The sequence below is a fragment of the Leguminivora glycinivorella genome, chromosome 14, assembly GCF_023078275.1.
Source record: "Leguminivora glycinivorella isolate SPB_JAAS2020 chromosome 14, LegGlyc_1.1, whole genome shotgun sequence".
Classification (NCBI taxonomy): domain Eukaryota; kingdom Metazoa; phylum Arthropoda; class Insecta; order Lepidoptera; family Tortricidae; genus Leguminivora; species Leguminivora glycinivorella.
The window spans coordinates 7484842-7504776 of NC_062984.1; the positions used below are offsets into that span (position 1 = coordinate 7484842).

The 19935-nt window shown below is 35.5% G+C and overlaps 1 protein-coding gene across 1 annotated transcript in view; it reads right to left on the reverse strand.

Annotated features, from left to right (window-relative positions):
* The window catches only part of LOC125233195 (voltage-dependent T-type calcium channel subunit alpha-1G), a 294775-nt gene that overhangs the window by 16388 nt on the left and 258452 nt on the right, over positions 1-19935 (reverse strand). Inside the window, exons 27-30 of the mRNA XM_048139099.1 lie at positions 15651-15759; positions 8282-8430; positions 4993-5141; positions 426-618 (exon numbers count right to left, since the gene is read on the reverse strand). Coding sequence (XP_047995056.1) covers positions 426-618; positions 4993-5141; positions 8282-8430; positions 15651-15759 — 600 coding nt within the window. The remainder of the gene's footprint in view (positions 1-425; positions 619-4992; positions 5142-8281; positions 8431-15650; positions 15760-19935) is intronic.

Below are 19935 nucleotides of genomic sequence, written 5' to 3' on the forward strand. Positions count from 1 at the left end.
TCTAGTTCGAGTCTTTTTGACGTGTTTTTTCCTTTAATACAACTTAAGTCCTTCCTGTTATGTTTTGCAATTTTTTTTGTACATACATACATATATATAATCACGCCTGTGTCCCATGAAGGGGTAGGCAGAGCACATGAAACTACTCAAGTTTCAGTGCCACTCTTGGCAAATAAGGGGTTGAAAGAAAATGAAACTGTGACATATGTGATGTTTGTATTGCTGTTAATGCCCCGAAAAAATAGAATAAATAAATAAGTAAGTTACTAGAATAAAATAAATAATAAGTTATTAATCGAAATTATCGAAAAACATAGCGGAACAAGGAACGCCTGTTCCTTGGAATCGATGTTGGACCGCGCCATGGCTATATGACTTTACAGTTGTTTAAAAAAAGTATACATATTTATTAGTGAGTTTCTCACCTTGATAAACATTTCCACCGCGAACACAACAGTGAACACATAATTAGCGCTAGACAAGAAAGCCCGTTCCTTAGAATCAGGCGGGATGTTGGGCCGTTCCATGGCCAGCGTTATGCAGTTGAGTGCTATGAAGAGCAGCACGATGTTATCGAACCACCCGCGGGTCACCATCCATGTGCAGAGCTGCCGGATCCTGTTAATACAACATACATGGTAAATCTTTGAACTTAAGCCTACTTAGTAACCTTTAAACGTTTAAACGCTTTGTCATCAATATTGTATGGACTAGTAAAAATATGATAAAGCTTCAAATGAACTATAATCTCCTTAAGAACAATAATACATGCTAGATTTTTTTTCTAAATCCGAGACCTACAAAATTTGGGCTAAAATGGGTTAACCCATTCAATACTAATCACGACACGTTGTCGTTTTGCTTCTAATATTTTTGCTACATACGGGAAAATCCATATTATCAGCTACGACCGTGTAGCTCAACGGTGAATGTGTTAAATGCCTAAGCTACGGGTCTAAGCGAGCTAATGTAAACCTTACTATGATTGCATTTGCCGTAGCATTCATAGTAAGAGTCATTCAGCTGCTTTCTTTTCATAATTTATCATCAGAGCCCGTCACTTTCATGCCGATGACATCAATTTGACGTCACGCTGCATATAGAATGATTGAAATAGTTTTATTGTGATAATTAATCATTATTCATTAATCAATTTAATCGATTAATTATTAAATAAAACTCTTGAATCATCCTATAGGTATACAGTGACGTCAAATTGATGTCATCGGCATGAAAGTTACGGGCCCTGTATGTATTTATGTATATCATCTTTCGCGTTAATATTTATGTAAGATAAGATATATAATATAATACAACCTATCAAATTCTGTTATAAAGCAATGACGGCAATCGTCAAGTCTTCTAAATATCTAATAGCCCGTTAAATTACAATAAAGACATAAATTTACCAAGTAAAGCTTGTAATTTGAATAAAATAATCTTCCGAGTTGTCTGGACAAAAGTAATTTGGAATGTTAAATTTATTTTAAATAAGAACGGATACACAGAGTGAAATTTGCCCTTGGTGGAATATATAAAACCTATTTTTCGAGATTTATGCAATGGTTATGTATTTATTAAAATGTTTATATAGTTATCTACATTCAATGAGAAGATTGGCGTGTTTTTGTGTGGAGTTATAAACTTATTTCGAGTCATTGCAGCAGCCAAGTATTATTAATAATAAAATGACTAGAAACGGCGGTTTTTCACCTTAATCCATAACTCATAAATGCGAAAATACGTCTATCTGTCTGTCCCTGTATTTAATTGTCTCTTCAGAATCAGAGTCACAAGCGCTGTATTACTAGTAATATTAGTAATATTACTAATAACGTCACGGGCAAAAGATAATGAGGAGGCACCTCAAAGGTTATGACAGATGGCGCCACCTTATAAGGCCATTGCACAGACACGCACAGATAAAGAATTTCATACGTGAGAGCGAGAAGAAGATATGTTTTTCTCTCTCTCATATATGAATGACGGTGACATGCCTAGACACTTGCACAGGCGCCGCCTGGCGGAATAAAATGTCAGTGTGCCTCCTCATTATAGCATAACAAAATGCACAAGTAAAGAGTCAGACCCAGATTATTTCATACGTAAACTTTTTTGTTTTCCCCATTTATTATTAACTATACCTGTACTAATTAGCTACGCTCTGGCAAACTGCAGAATTGGTCTCTCTTACAACGCTATTATTACGGAAACAAAGAACAGCCTACAAGGCCGCTCACAATGGGAACTAGCTTCTGCAACTTGTATTAAACTTAAGTGAATCTTGGCTGTATTCCAATGTGGATCTTTGTTTAAATTTTCCATTAGAACGATCTTGGGATTCCAACTGATTTTCTATTCTTCGGTTCGAGTAAATTAAAACCGTATGCACTTAAAATTCACCTTCGTAAATTCATACTGGCTAAGTCCGTTTTCACATCATCCGATCCGACATCGGATGTCGGAAGGATTTCAATGGAAAAAATCCAAGATGTCGTCTGTAGGGTGATTCCATGGCAGAGAGCGAAAAAAATCAATTTTTAGAGGTCAGAATTTTTAAAATCTGGTTATGGGGTAATGTTCTTTGGATCTAGACCTTACTTGAACCGATTTTTTTTTAATAAACTGAGTAACTAAGTATGCCAATTTTTTTAAAGTTTAAAAAGCGTGCTTTTTAAGATACGTGCGTAAACTGAATTAATTAAGACTCACATTATATTCAAGGGATTATTCTAATTATAAAAGGTAGCTGACATTTTTAGAAAAATACTAAAATAACATAATATTCAAAAAATCTAAAAATAATTAAAAACTGAATATCTTTTTTGGGGGAAATAATATAACCTTCCCTCATATCCCTAAAAATCAAGGAATCCTGTATTTTTTGTTTCTGTAACTTTTACTTCAAATTTCGATCACTAACTATAAAAAAATACGTTTCATGCGGACGTAACAAAAGTTACTGATTTCTTGAAACGCAAGTTACCAATGTTTTGCATGGTTATTTTCATAATTGAAAAATATTAAGATTCCTTTTTGCTACATAAACATACCTGTACTCTTGACTGACACGATTTAAGTTACAAGAAAATTCGTAAACCAATATGGAAATAAAAAAATCGTATTTAAATGATGCTTTAAAAACCCATGTCCAATTTCTGTAACGAAAGTTACCACCTCACGCTTTTTTAGTGTACTGAGGCAAATAAATTACTTACTTACTTAATTAGTGTACAGCCAGAAAATGGTAATGTTTCAAATAATTTCCACTTTAGTTTCATGAGATTTAACTGTATTAAATGGTGCACCAGCAAAAAAAGATATTTAAGTATGAATCAAGCCACAAATAACCTTTGTTTGACAACTTTGCGTTCTAAATGTAACGCAAGTTATCATGGAATTACCCTGTAATGTATGGGATATCGGTCCGACATCCGTTATTGGATCGGATAATGTGAAAACGCACTAAGCAACAGTGCAACACTTAGGCAACCGCACGCACACACACACGCATTGCACTTGACTCAAACAGTTAAATACTAAGACTTAGACTAATTTTGTTTTATTTAGTTTTTCATTATCATCAGACTTGTACATAGGTAGTCCAGAGTCCAACTCGGTTCTTACTGAAAACCAGCGTCAGCCGCGGAGTGGGCCTTGTGGCTCATACCGAGCCGAGACACCCTGCTGAGTAATGATCATTTAGCGCACGTCATTATTATGTCAATGGGTCAACCTTCAAATCAAGAGTGAACAGGCATCTTCTGGGCGAGCTCACTCCATCGTAGGCCACGTCTTTGCCTTTGGCTAGTCTGTGGCCAAGAGTAAGCCCATTTATAAAAAAATATGTGCAACTAGATTAAGCTAGTTGTACCTAAGTATGTGTATTTGTTAATGCATTGCCTACCTTTGAGGATCCTACCTGCTTCTTCAAGAACCCCATGTCATAGTACAAGACAATCCGATCATGTCAATCACAAATATCAGTGTCAAATCTCAGAATTTTGTGCTAATAAACGTCTTTTCTTTCTTTCAAAAATGTAGTTAGAAACCTTAATTCGATTTGTTAATGAAGTGTTTCATAGCATTCGTTCAATTTTTCATGCTAGAATGGGCACAAGAAGCATCTTTGAGTAAATTTAATTAAAAAGTTAGAGTATCTCGCTCCACTGATCGAAGTAAATTATATTTGAATTTGTCACAGTTCAATGGTCGCATTTTTTTTACAAATCGTATAAAGTACAGCGGGACAAATCTCGACTGGGGGATAAATGTAACTGGTCCATTTTTTTCATGTTTTGCAATGTTTGCATTATTAAATAGAGTGTCCACCGGTTATATTATTATGGTAGGCGTGTTCAGTGGATACATGTAGAACTCAACATCATAGTGTAATAATGACAAAAATGGATTAGTTACAAATGCCCCCAGTCGAGATTTACCCCGCTGTACCTTACTTTTAATTTTAAGATTATTATGATTTGGAGAGATTGGGCTTTTTTAATAAATTGAAATCACTTCATATTTAATCTGTAACTAGCCTTTCGCTCTTCGATTGCGCAAATGCTTTTAATCAATTTTAGTTTTACTTTTTTTTATATACAACGTCGGTGGCAAACAAGCCTACGGTCCGCGTGATGGAAAGCGGTCACCGTAACCTATGGACGCCTGCAACTCAAGGAGTGTCACATGCGTGTTGCCAACCCATTAGAAACTTGTACACTCCTTTTTGCTGTGTGTGTTTGTCCATTATTATTTAATACTTTTAATATTTATTAGTTTTGTTAAATTGGTCACTACTACTGTTAGAAATCGCTGCCTAAATAGACATCACATTATTTGCTATCTTCGAACATTTTTCCTCAAACATTTATTTTCTCTCAAAACCCAAGCAATGTTTATTAACGTCAAACACAGACATTACGTTATCATTAGACCTCCAATTTTCCTCCTCACATAACACACAAACACATGAATGAAATATCGACTCACTTATTTCCTGGCGGGAAGATGTACAAAGACCAGTCTTCTTTTTCTTTGAGGCACCCCGTGGGTTCCATGAATCGGAAGAGGTCCTTGAACCGGTACCGTCGTCTGTCGAAGCGCGATGTTATTATGCTGACGTTGTTGTTGATCGTCACCTGAGGAGAGAAGCTAATTAATAATGTAAAGCGATAAATAATTTTGTTATTTTAATGATTTTTTAATAGCCTTGTATTGTGTCCTACCTACTGCTGAGCAAAGGCCTCCCTGGTTTTCGCCACTCGTCACAGCTTTGTGCATGCTCCCACCAGCCGCCATAAAATGAATCCTTAACGCCGTGGCTTGCGTGGGCGACGGCGATGCGACGCATACGAAATCAAACCTTATCGATATGGACGTATGAGACGCGACGGCGACGGTCGCGCAACGGTCGCGCGACCGTCGCCCACGCAAGACACGGCGTAAGCCGAGTCCGCTGCAACGTGTTTTTAACCCCGACGCAAAAACGACGGGGTGTTATAAGTTTGACGTGTCTGTCTGTCTGTCTGTGTGTGTGTCTGTCTGTGGCATCGTAGCTCCCGAACGGATGAACCGATTTGGATTTAGTTTTTTTTGTCTGAAAGCTGAGTAAGTCGGGAGTGTTCTTAGCCATGTTTCATGAAAATCGGTCTACTAGAGGTATGTCGCGGTCGGGGGTTTTTTCAAAATTTTAATTTAGTGGTTAGGTTATTGTATTTTTCTAACACCTAACATGTTTCTCCACAAAAGGGGCGTGGCTTAAGCGTTTTTGTTAGCAAAAAGACTCAAACATGTTTGCTGCGACAAATGGAAAACATGTTAGGTGTTAGAAAAGCACAAAAACACGTGGCAATGGACCCGGCTTTAAAAAAAACACGCTTTCCACATACATGTTTATACACTGACCCATCTCCATAATTGGCTAGTTTCCTACTAGTCAAATCAGCTTCTTTTTATGAACTGTCAAAACGATTTGTTAATATGGAATTACTATGAAATACTGAGGAGTGACGTCACGGTCAATTCATCTACTTTGAGGTATTTCTCTTTGACTTATTTAATAAAAATTATGTGTACAAATAACTACTGTCCTTATTTTTCTTCTAATTGACAACGTTTCTAAATTTTCAATGTCCCTAAATCGAAAACCATTTCGAGATATACGCTTGTAGATCACATAAATATTTTTTTTAATTTTTTTTCCGTATTTTTAGTATAGAAAATATTAAAAATAGTTTAAAGGGGAAGTGACGTCAAATAGCTGATTTAGAGCTGCCACTATAACAAAAAAATCTTCCAGTTGGGATGTCACTTGAGTTTGACAGTGACACTTATTACAGTTCGTAGCAAAGATATTAAAAAATTCATGGCTTAGTCTATGGTTCGTAGTCATTCACTATTGGTTGACAGTGACACTTGACAGTCAGACATACCGGACTGTTTAAGCTGACTGTTAAAACATTTTTTTTAGAAATGATTTTGTCGTTTTCTTAGGTGTATGACACAACACATGTGACGTCATAAAGCTGTGTCTTGACGTTTGTAACTTACGTTCTTTCTGCTCGAAGTAGTAATAAGAAGGGATTTTCTCATTAAAATAGCAGTTTTTGGAAAAATTAAAAAATACGTGTATCTTTTAGTATTGAGTTCTTTCAAACTAAACAATAAAAAGTAGTGCTCAAAAATATGAAATGTTGTCAATTATGTGGTGCTTTAGTTCGTACACTGCATTAAAATATTTTATTTTAAGTATAGGAAACTAGCCTATTTATAGTATTGTCCCGCCCACTCCCACTACCTGTTATTGTCAGTGTGCAAGCTTGATAGATTTGACAGAAATCGTTGTTGGGTAATAACTTTATATTTATTCTTAGGTATGTTGGTACAGTGATTTTCACTTGATCTCATTGTAATATCAACCAGCAACTGTGGCACTTCATAAATTCTTTATTTCTGTTATTTGTCTCATATGGTGTTTACGAACAACAAAAAATTCTATTCTATTTAAATAAAATGTTTCTTCTTTTTTTCTAATAAAATGTATAATATTTTAAGCGCGATGAACTATTAATACTGAAATTCGTTTCATTAAGTAAGGCAACTTACAAGAGTACAGTCAACAACACAGGTTGAGAATAAAGACAGTACCAAAAATATGTAAACAGAAATTTATTGCATGCACATTAAGGTGTGTATACATATTGTTGGCACTTTGTATTCACAGCTGTGTTGTTGACTGTACTAGTAGGTACTAATCGTGTGTTGGCTTTCATACGTGACCAGAGTATCAAGTCCAAATACAGAGCCGCTCAATTTCAGCTTCTTCGTTCTTTAATTCAATTCAAAATACTCGTAACAGCTGATTGCTGATTTGAAATCGGTCCGTTTTAAAAGAAAAGATTTTCAATAAATTTCGCTTTTTTATACCGGATTTATCAATTGGCATTTATTTATTATATAGGTATTGTCCTTTACGGTGTCTGTATCTACCCTTTTCATTATAAATGGGCTTCTCATTATAAATCTTGTAATATTAGTGATATTACACTGTTAAAGTCGGTTATCGACGCTTAAGAATCAATATTGTCTAACTAACATTAGATTACATGTTACATTAGACAATATTGGTTCTTAAGAGCCGTTATATTGAAGGAGCAATATTTCCCATCCATTAAATCTATTTTATGTGAAGCTAGTACGATTTATCCAATAAGTCTGATTGAACGAGGTCTTGTTGACTTGTTTAACTTAGTAATAGTTGGTTTGTCTAGGCCAAACTCTAAAAGGGCAATTAAGCAAACTTCAGGCGTTAAATTGCTCTGTCTTCCATATTTTAACATCTTGATAGGTATTTATTATACTATTACTTTGTGAAAAAGTCGGGACACAGCTCAAAGTGCGTCTTTTACTGTTGAAATTCGAAATCTAATTGCGTTAGATTGTTTTTGAGATAATTTATTCTTTAATAAATGTTTCAGATACATACCTGCAATTTGGGCGTAACATTTAATTCATATAACATTTAATTATGTACCTAGACACGGCTACAAACTAGTGTTAAAATAAATATCGATTTGGATCCTTTTTCTCACTGCTGCGAATGCAACTTGCCTTGTCGCGCGCGAGTCCATACTTGAAGTCGTGCTTGATCTATGGACTCGCGCGCGACAAAGCAAGTTGTGTTAAAGGGTCAGTAAATGAATTTGCATGCTCTTTTTGTCTTACGTTTTTAGTTATTGACAACAGTCAAAAGTTTTCAGTAAAGTAACGTGATGCTTACCTCTTCATTGATTTGCTTGACAAGCGGCAGCGACTGGTTCTTCGGTCGTGCTGGCACAGGCGTCTCGTGGCGTGGAGACTTTGGCTTTAGCTGCAGCTGAGGTGGCGTGGGAGGCAGGTTGCTTGACTTTACCTCCGATACTGTTGTTACTTGGGAAAGAAATACATTGGTGAGTCAAATTGAACAGTTTTGTAAATAAAGGCAGTGACAAACTGAGCGTATGGAATGCGTAATGAATTATACACTATGACATTTGTGTGCTTGGAATTATTCTAATAGATTTATAGCGAATGTATGACAAAGGGCATTATAGTGCGTTGTGTCATGTGGGGGGAAAGTTAAATATCGCAAACGAATGTAAGTAAATCACAATGGCTTGCCGGAGCGATTTAAAGACTCAAGTTTGGAATATTCTTACGGCCCGAGTTATTAAAAATCTTTTTTCATTTATAGTTATAGGTTATATTATACTTCCTATCCAAATCCGAGACAACAAATATTATTTACTATGCAGCACACGGAATCGTACCGTCCAAAGTCACACATTTCAGAGATATAAAATTTAAAAAACAAGTTCTCGCCATGCATACCTACTACCTTCAACATAGCCCAGCGCCCTGCGGCGTAAACCCATCATTACATGTTTTTGTGTCGTCCGAGTCACACGTAATTTCGTCAAAATAAGTGTTCCTCTAAAAGTGTAAATGTTGTGAATTTATGAAGTTCGGTAAGTGATTTAATACCTACTTATGTACCTATAGTGCGCTAAATGGTGATTATAGAATTCAAACCATATTTGAACAACTGCCGACCGCCGTATAGTACCGGCGAGTTTAGTCTAGTTATCGGCGAGTGTATAATAGTTTTGTTTTTCATTCGATCGTAGCTACGAGCTAATGTGATTTTACACATTAACACACAATTGTACTATCATTTAAGTAGCTTGCCTCACTTGCCTATTGATAACTAGAACTAAGAAGTTAACGAAATACTAAATTTATTTGCGGTCATATTTGGTCATACGATAGGATTTTCTACGACTACCTTCTTTTTCAAACAAAAGGCTTTCGGTATGAATACTTAAGTTGCAGTAGGAAAGTAATACGATGTAGTGTTACCTTATTACTAGTATATGTGTTTAAGTAATACGTAAATCACAGATTACTTACAGTAATATGTAACTATTAAACTACCTACTGACAATCGATGTGATCTCTGACTTCAATATTTACGAATATGATTTTACTCGTATATATCGTAGGCGTATAGAACAGTATATTATACGTTAACAACATGTCTGATCTATAAACATATTTTTTCTGGTTGGTGATAAAGCGCCTTTTATAAAAAGTTTAAAAGAAAAACGCATCGTTATGTAAATTGTAACAACATTCAACAATATTTATAAGTCAAACGAGCAATAGTTGTAGCAATATTTACAAATACTGGAACCAATAATTAAACTATATTTTTTCTGTTGATTCATTCAATAATGTATTAATAAATATAATGACCGACTGCACATTGCCAGTAACTGATGCATTTAAACAGGATGCGCTTGCACGATCTTACCTAAGGCGCCTTAACTAATACCGAATCCATGGCACAAACAGCAACACCTTTAACTGACTATCGTTAGACTTTATGCCGTGGTAATAGGGATCACAAATGTGTTGACAGTGTTGCCTGTTGCTTGCTGTTGTATATAGTACGGGCCGTACTTCGATGCCGACGAAAGGATTTATGCGAACATTACGGGTTTCTAGCTCGGCATCATGGTCACATCAAAATTTTTTCTATCAGTTTTGTGTGAAGACAAGTACCCTATGTGAGCAAGTCTCTTTTTGTAAGTAATTACCTACTATTTGGATGACATGTGTCTATGTCCAGCAATTAAATCATAAAGAAATAAAAATAAAGACATTAGAACATTAGATATTGTTTGACATTGTTAAGACATTAGAGATTATAATTATAAGAGCTTATTGTAAATAAAGATTTACTTGTGTCAATAATAAATATTGTAAGCATGTCTTGAAATAGTATTCCGATAGTATAATAGCGTCAAGGATGATTGGTTGAGTATCGGGTAGAAAAGAAATAAAACCCTGATGAGTGATGAAAATTGAGATTACAATGTTGGGTACCCCACTAAAAAAAAAAAAAAAAAAAAAAAAAAAAAAAAAAAATCGAGAGAGCTCCGCTAAATGCGTTGTAACTATATGTACCAAATTTTAATAGTGGCGTGGTATTTTTCTCCACAAATAGTGTCGCGGGCTCCGCTAAATGCGTTGTAGCCATTTGTGAATGAATTGAATGAATTACTTTATTGCGATAAACATGGTATACATTAGTTGGTACATTACTATTTTTGACTAGCAATACATGTTTAGCCAAAAATGGCATGCAAAATTATATCTGAACCTACAGTAAAATGCCCTTCTTTATTAGTAGCGTGACTATTTTTTCTCCACGAATTGTGTCGAGGGCTCCGCTAAATGCGTTGTAGCCATATGTGCCCCACTTTAATAGTGGCGTGGCTATTTTTTCTCCACAAATTGTGTCGAGTGCTCCGCTAAATGCGTTGTAGCTATATGTGCCCCACTTTAACAGTGTCGTGGCTATTTTTCTCCACAAATTGTGTCGAGGGCTCCGCTAAATGCGTTGTAGCTATATGTGCCCCACTTTAACAGTGTCGTGGCTATTTTTTTTCATGAATTGTGTCGAGGGCTCCGCTAAATGCGTTGTAGCTATATGTGCCCTACTTTAACAGTAACGTTGCTATCTTTGTTCACAAGTTGTATCGAAGGCTCCGCTTAAGGCGTAGTAGCTGTTTGTGGCACATTTTAACAGTGATAGGCTATCCATTCAACTCAATTCAAAACCTTTAATGGCATAAACAAAACATGTCAAAAATACAAAAATAATAATACAATAAATAAGGAATTAAAATAATCTTAAACAACTTAGTCAAAAAATAATGATAAATTTAAATACTAACCATAATTATATATATAAAACACAAGAAATTAAAACAAAATGTTATCATTTTAAATTAAACTTACTATGTAATTCTCCACGAATGAAGTCAAGATCTCCGCTCTCTGACTGTTGAAACTTTGTGGGCTCCACTTTATTAGGAAATAAATAAAATAAACATTAATAGTGTGATCTTTGCTTCAAAACTGTATCGATGGCTCCACTTTTATAGATACATTTTATAGAGAACATTGTATTTATAGCGTTCTAGCTATATGCACATCAAGTCAACCTTAAAATGACTATATTTTCTCCACAAATTGTCTCAGGAGCTCTTCTTTCGTTCAAACTACATTGAGAATTCCGGTCTCACAGTGCATTGTCCACTGTGTTTTTTCAATCGGTTTACGCTTCGGTGGATTCACGCTTCTGTCGCTACGTTCATCGGTCACTTCGCTCTTCGCTCGCAACTCCAACGTTCTTAGATTGCTTCTCTCCTCGCTGTATTCAATCTGTTTATTCTTCGGCCGCTCCGCTCCTTGGTCTCTCACAAATTAAAGATAGTAACATTACTCCGCTTTAAAAGTGTTAATGTTAATGAGATTTACATTATCTCGAGACTTGTTAATCAGATTTAATGTAATGTAATGTTGTTATATAACTTATGTAGGTACCTACCTACTTAACGCACATTATACAGAATGAATATAAGAACACTTTCGTCTAAGGATTGAACCAATGAACCAATGATTGAACAGTAAACAAAAATGTAAATCTTATTTTCCTTAAAATTGCTAATACTATTGCTCTGACAAGACATACAATATAATGTTGCTACACCATATGAGCATCATGCATACACTAAAATAATAAAATATACGCCGTATTAACCCTTCAGTCATAGCTCTATGACCTATACCACAGCCTATACCTACACAAATCACTTTACAATGCTTAGTACGTGTCATCATTAATTACTCGCTGTTATAATAGTTATAATAATGAAAATAAATAATCAAGGCGCAATAAATCCCTTTCAGGGTGGCTAGCCGAATGGCACAAACGCTCATGAAACGCTCACGAAACGAAGCGCTAGTAGATATCTATCTCTATCGCGCTTGCGTATTGGCGCGACAGAGCCAGCGGCGTATCGCTTTCGTTTGGCGTCGGAGAAATGCCATTCGGCTACGGGGCCAGGCGAGCAACGACTATACCTGTACGTTGCCACATACGCATTAACTACCTACATCCTACACTTTAATTAACATACCTCGATTGAAAGAGAAATCTAATACAATATTTAGAGCTCTAAACTATAGGGGAATTGTGGTACGGAAAACAGGGGCTGACTCGTGGGTGGTGCACATTATCTAGGCCTATATACCCGGGGCGTAAAATCGCCGATGGAAACTAATACACACAATATAGTTGTGCAGTTATGCAGAGTTATTGCAGCCGTGAACAGCTAGATTAATAAATCCAATTAGAAAATAAAGTTTCCAATGAAATTAATATTTAAATTTGAAATCCCTGATTGACATACAGTCTCGCTTAGTAACAAGAAAGTTTAAATAGTTATAATAGTTGATTGTATAACCCAACTACCTATTTTCTTTCTTGTTAATTGTAGTTTTGTATCACAATACATAGTACAGCTTTACTGTAACGTTATTTTATTTTATTAGTATGTATGTTTGTTGTTTGTTACTCCCTCAATTAATTAATAAAGGAAACTGTGGCAAGTGTGGAATAAGCAGAACTGTCTTCTGAAGGATTACCGGACAAACACACCTTTAAAAAAGTTCTAATGCTTCAGGTTTTTTGGTGTTCATGGGTGACAGCGATCTGTCTGCTCATTTGCCTTCTTTACAACTTTACAATCAGATGTTAAAATTGAATGTTGTATATTTTGTCCTCAAAACATCGGCAATAATTACATAATAATTAAACTAGTAACTAGCTAAGTTTACTTCTTCCTTTTTAAGTATAGGAGCCTTTTTTGTTGGCATCTATATAAATTAATATAATACTTACCAGGTTACTTATGTTATATGAACAAAGTGATATGACGTTTTAAAACAATATTTAGAAAGTAGTATACTAAGGCATTGTATGGACTTACTTTTTAATTGCATAGTAACTGAATTTGACTTTTAATTCACCTTAGAATATAAATAAAACATTGTAACTGCGTATGCTTATTGCTTGCATTGCCAATGCACAAAAGGGAATTTGTTGCTACGCATAATTTTACATGAGATTTCTTGTACATCAGAAAAACCTTAAATGAAAACTGATGAAACTATAATGACCTTGACTTTAAAACGTAATTAATACTAATTTAAAAACATTTCATTAAAAGCCAAAAAGCGCCGTTCTAAGACCTTAGAAGTTGCAAACTAATCAGTGTTACCATAACCAGGGAATATCAAAAACATTCATAAAGCTTAATATAATTATAACATTTTCAATAGGTTATATATAAAATAATAGGAATAACTTAACTTTAAATAATAGGAATAACTTTTAATTTGCTTAATGACGTCATCATGACGTCACATCATCAGATACTTAATACCATTAAGTAGGTACTCATACGAAACTTAACACTATATCATATTTTGATGTTCTTACTTTATTTTATTTTCGCATGCAGTATTTGTATTGACATGCAAGGCTCTGAACATCTGCATAGTAAATAATATTTGTTGTCTCGGATTTGGATAGGAAGTATAATTAATAATCAAACGAACTTACCTGTGAAGTTTGATTACAATTATACGAGTATCCAAATCCGAGACAACAAAGTCCCGCCCCCCAACCCCGAAAAAATAACAATAAAATGGTTTCACGACACAAAAAGATCTACTCTAAAATAATGATGGGTTTACGCCGCAGGGCGCTGGGCTATGTTGAAGGTAGTAGGTATGCATGGCGAGAACTTGTTTTTTAAATTTTATATCTCTGAAATGTGTGACTTTGGACGGTACGATTCCGTGTGCTGCATAGTAAATAATATTTGTTGTCTCGGATTTGGATACTCGTATAATTGTAATCAAACTTCACAGGTAAGTTCGTTTGATTATTAATTGTACTCACCGTGCACTGTCGTACCTACTTACCGTGCCAAAATCACTAATTAATATTAGCTCATATCACATTGACAGTGGCGAAATAGTTCCAATAATGGACTGAAGCTATTTAATTTCAAAGAACAATTTTTTTACAAAAACTTTTTCATTTTTCATTGATATTTGAGGACAAGTAGTTTGCTCATAGATCAGATCCCAAAACGATTTCCGTATTGCCTGTCCGCTCTGTTTCAATACTGTCAATGTATTAATTGGTTTACCTAGTTAATCGCCACTTTCACAGCAACATGGAGAATAGTTAGTATTATCACGGTTATTCACGCTTGATTTCAATGTGCTTTGTGCATTCTAAGCTGTGAGATTAATGCTTGCAGCCCCTGAGACCGGATTGTGTGAAGACGAGCTCCTTGAGACAAACTAGTAGCACTGATTTACACACTACGCGATCTCGCATGCGAGTTCCCAAGCGGCATTTGATCGGTCGGCTGAATTGGATGTAACCTCAATAGTCCACAATGTAACTAAATCGCATGCGACGCGAGTGCGAGCAGTGTCTAAATGCGCCTTAAATAAAATTGTCAGACGTGTTTTTTGTGTACAAAGGCAAAGTACACTTTTGTTGCAATTGTGTAGAATTCCTAATTTTAATCGTTAATACTTTAAAAGTTCTAGTGAATTGAGAAACACGTGAAAGGGGCGGGCGTCGGCATACAGAAGGTATGTGAAAGTCTTAAGTCTCATTACTTTTGGTTTGTTTGAATAATTTGTCGCCAATGAGCTCACGACGTTCTCTTGGGGCTAGGATTATTATGTATTAACTCACTCAGTACGTATAAATTATAAATTCGTAGCCCGGGGCATGTTTAATAAAGAAAATTTTAGTCTTAAATATCGATCGAGTACGTGAGCGCTGTGAGAATGCCGGTAACTCGCCATTGTGTAAAAAGGGGCAATTTATCAATCAAATTGTGGAGATGCCTCGTTGAGAGGCGTGGCACGTGCCGTTTTTTGTTACCTGTGCTGACTTATGTATTACTGCGTAAGGACGTGGCATATGCGCAACAAAAATGGTGCGAAGCTGTGCACGAATGAGAGTCAAACGAGCAGTCGATGCAACCACTTGCGTGTGTGAGGCGAATCCATCAACCGATCGCGTCACATCGCTCTATCAAAGCACGCAAACGAGAATTTGGTTGAAATTATATTAATCGCCCTGTCCTTGTTGTGGAAATCTTTGTACCTGTTAATACGGTGAAATTATTATTGCGGAGTTCTGATTGGAAATGTAATTTAATTACCTGTTAAGTAATCGTTAGTGAGGGATAGCCGGTGGGGTGGTGATTTCACCGTGTCGAGCCGGATCGTCGAGTCCGATGAAAATCCGGCTTCTGGTGCTTTCCAAGATTCCTAGAAGGTTAAGGTCTATTAGTGTATACCGGGAATACATCTTTCATATCACGGAAATCATTGGGTATTCTGGACCTTTGGAAGGCGAGCGCGGAGCCAACTTGTGTCATAGGCAAAATTTTCTTTTACCCCTGGATGATATAGCCCTTAATTTTTTTAGTTTTCTAAATTTAAAAGTGGAAAATGTCTGTCTTGGGTGAGACTTGAACTCACCTCTGAATCGATACTCCAGCGCTCTGCCAACTAAGCCACCAAGACTTCAGCAATTTTTTTTATTATAAATGGGCTTACTCTTGGCCACAGACTAGCAAAAAGCAAAAACGTGGCCTATGAATAAAAATAGTACATTACTACAGAGGCCGGGACAAATGCGAGCGCGAGGCCGGATAGGTCTGAGGCGGGCAACCCCATTTCCCGCCGAGGTATGTATAGTGCTTTTCTCAAACATGGTATGAAATAAATAAAGTCTACTGAAAATAGTAACTTTGGATGGCTGTATCTCCTAAACGGTGCGTTGTAGCGCAAAAATAATCGAATTTTCGTTCCCCTTCAATACCTACACGAGGTATTGAAGGGGAACGAAATACTTTTCTTTTTTTTTCTTTTTCTTTTCTTTTCTTTTTTCTTTTCTTTTTTTCTTTTCTTACGCTTATAAAAAAAAAAACGAAAAATTTTTTTTTGTATGAAAACGCACCCAAAATCAAATATTGTCTAGGGCCCGTACCAGTTGCAGTCGGCACGTCTATAAAGCCCCTTATAGTTTTTTTTTAATTGGCTAAATACCTGGATGTTATGTCACAATTATCTGTGTTTGGAAATTAAAAAAGAAGACTTTGCCGGCCTTGGCCTGCAAGGTTTGTATGAAATTCCATTATCTATCAATCGTCCTAGCCGCACCTGCAACGTCATACTTCGCTGCCAATTATAAGGCACATAACATCAATATTTCATACCATGTTTGAGAAAAAAATATTTTAATTAAATTTTAAATTTATTCTAAGCCTAGTGGCATCGATTGCATACGTTTCTGCTGATCAGAAGTTTAAAATTTAAAACTTTTAAGACAATTACATTAATAATTGGACGGTGTTATGGAATAGCGAACTAAGCGCCAAAATCCGAAAAAAAAGTTATGAATGCAGTTCGGATATAAATGTGATAATCTATAGTATTGACTATTTCTTTGTTGAAAAATCATGCTTACAGCCTTATTTTAAGGGGTAGAATCAAGCGACACGTTAAAATTTGTATGGTCCTGTATACTAAGTCGTTACGTAAAAACGAATTGAACGCCAAATTTACTTTTACAAATTATAATAAGCGTATGTTCTAAATCGCAAAATCGAGTTAAACGCCATAAAAATGTTATTAATTCGTTTTGGTTTAAAGTTTTGATGATTTATAAACGCAATATCGATTTAACCGCCCTAATAGTGTCGTTTAATTCGTTGTTACATATTTGAAATTGCAGGATATTTCGCTTAATGAGAACTAAGTATCAAGAGGTTTTGTTATATCATAAGATCTTATGTGTGTAATCCTGGCTAGTACTAATGAATTATTATTAGTTACAATGCCAATTTTGCCATATATGCTGATTTTTTTGACATTTATTAAAAAAAGTTGATTGGAGAACAAAACTAAATTGTTAGACGGATTAGTCCTAATCATTGTGGAGGAAAACATTGTTGTTGATTTATTTACAATAGCACTATTTACTCAAATATATGAAATTTTATTTTATTCCAGTATTCACTTTACCTCTAACAATTTGCATTAAAGAATCAAGCGACAAAATATGTCTCATAATACGCTACGACGAAATAAATTAACCTCATCCCAGTATTAGTTCAATAAAGAATCAAGCGGAAAAACGTTAATAACTTCGAAACTTGAATAGGTACGGTGTTATTTTTTTAATCTATTTAAATTATGAACACTTTTATAGGTTCAATGTCAAAATTAACTTTTTTACTTTATAAATGAACTTACAACAACTGATTCAAATTTCAAATCTTTCTAGCTCATTTTCTCGATCTCAACTAACTGTCGCTTGATCGCTTATTCCATAACACTGTCCAATTTACGAGTACCTCATGAAACATGTTTGGAATCCCCAGTGATAGAAAATAGTCACTGTCCATTTTCACTTAAAATTACTTTAGATCCCTAGTTATTTTCAGTATAGTATCTGAACCTGTTGTTTCTATTTATAACCAATTGTTTTGTCTCTGCTATATCTTTTGCTGTGGTGTGCCAATAAGGAGTACCTATTCTGTGTATTCAATAACAACAAAATATTTACAAATAGGTACCTAAGAAAGTTACAATCAACACGAATTCTGAAACCGAATAAATCATTTTCCAGTCTCTTTGCAAACATTAGGAAAAGTTCGGTGACGTCGCACGGTAATAATAATTGATAACTGACGAATGCGACTTTTGATTGATTACTGTGAGTTGGCACGGGAATGTGACTTTGCGGTTTTATTATAATTCATTTTGAATTTGAGAGTGTTCATGCATGCGCGGATCCAGGGGGGGGTCATGGGGGTCATGACCCCCCCCTGGAGCCTAGGTTGGCCATACAAATAGACCACGTGACCCCTCTGGGGCCTGGGCCTTTACCACGTGACCCCCCCTGGGCATAAAGCTGGATCCGCGCTTGTGTTCATGGTTAAGGTGCAGTGGAGGTTTCCAAATATGAGTAGCTATTTTGAAACATTTAAGTCGTCAATTCGATAGGTATTTGTTTTTATGCAAACAATGCAAAAAAAAATACCTAGGTATATCAAAATCGCTTCTAAATTTTATTGGTCGAACCAATACAATTTTTAAGAGTTTTGAATGATTCACATTTATTTTCATTAGACTTATATTGACCGGGATATAGACTGTGATCATGATCACGGTTTTCCGTGATCATGATGCATGCAACTGCGTCGAAATATCGGGAGCTCGACAAAAATCAAAAAGGTAATCACGGTCTATATCCCGGTCAATATAAGTCTAATAATTTTTTTTGTAGTTTTATGGGCACACACAGTCATCTAATTCGTGCAATTTACGCTCCAAAATAGTGAGAAAAGAATCTTAACTCAATAGGGTCTGACTGCATGCTTGTTCCGAACTTTAAAATACATAATATATCAGATATTGGCTCGAATATAAGTGTTAAAAGTAACGTTTTTAGGGTTCCGTAGTCAACTAGGAACCCTTATAGTTTCGCCATGTCTGTCTGTCCGTCCGTCCGTCCGTCCGTCCGTCCGTCCGTCCGTCCGCGGATAATCTCAGTAACCGTTAGCACTAGAAAGCTGAAATTTGGTACCAATATGTATATCAATCACGCCAACAAAGTGCAAAAATAAAAAATGGAAAAAAATGTTTTATTAGGGTACCCCCCCTACATGTGAAGTGGGGGCTGATTTTTTTTTTCATTCCAACCCCAACGTGTGATATATTGTTGGATAGGTATTTAAAAATGAATAAGGGTTTACTAAGATCGTTTTTTGATAATATTAATATTTTCGGAAATAATCGCTCCTAAAGGGAAAAAAGTGCGCCCCCCCCCTCTTACTTTTGAACCATTATGTTTAAAAAATATGATAAAAATCACAAAAGTAGAACTTTATAAAGACTTTCTAGGAAAATTGTTTTGAACTTGATAGGTTCAGTAGTTTTTGAGAAAAATACGAAAAACTACGGAACCCTACACTGAGCGTGGCCCGACACGCTCTTGGCCGGTTTTGTTAATCGTAACGTTATTTTTGTCAAACCGCATATCAGCTAGCTAATTAATATTTAATCTTAGTTAATAAGTCAAACTATATCAGATATTGGCTTGAATATAAGTGTCAAAAGTAACGTTTTTGTTAATAGTACCTAACGTTATTTTTGTCAAACCGTATCTCTAATTAATATCTAATCTTAGTTAATAAGTCATACTATATCAGATATTGGCTCGAATATAAGTGTCAAAAGTAACGTTTTTGTTATAAGTAACGTTATTTTTGTCATACCGTATCTAGAGCTAATAGCTAATCTTAGTTAAGTCAAACGACGACCAATGTCCTTATTGAAACGATCATACTCGTTTCAGAACCGAAATGAGTTGTTCTTGTAATTTAATACGAGACATTAATGGTACCAGTTTGCTTAGCGATAACGTGCCTACAG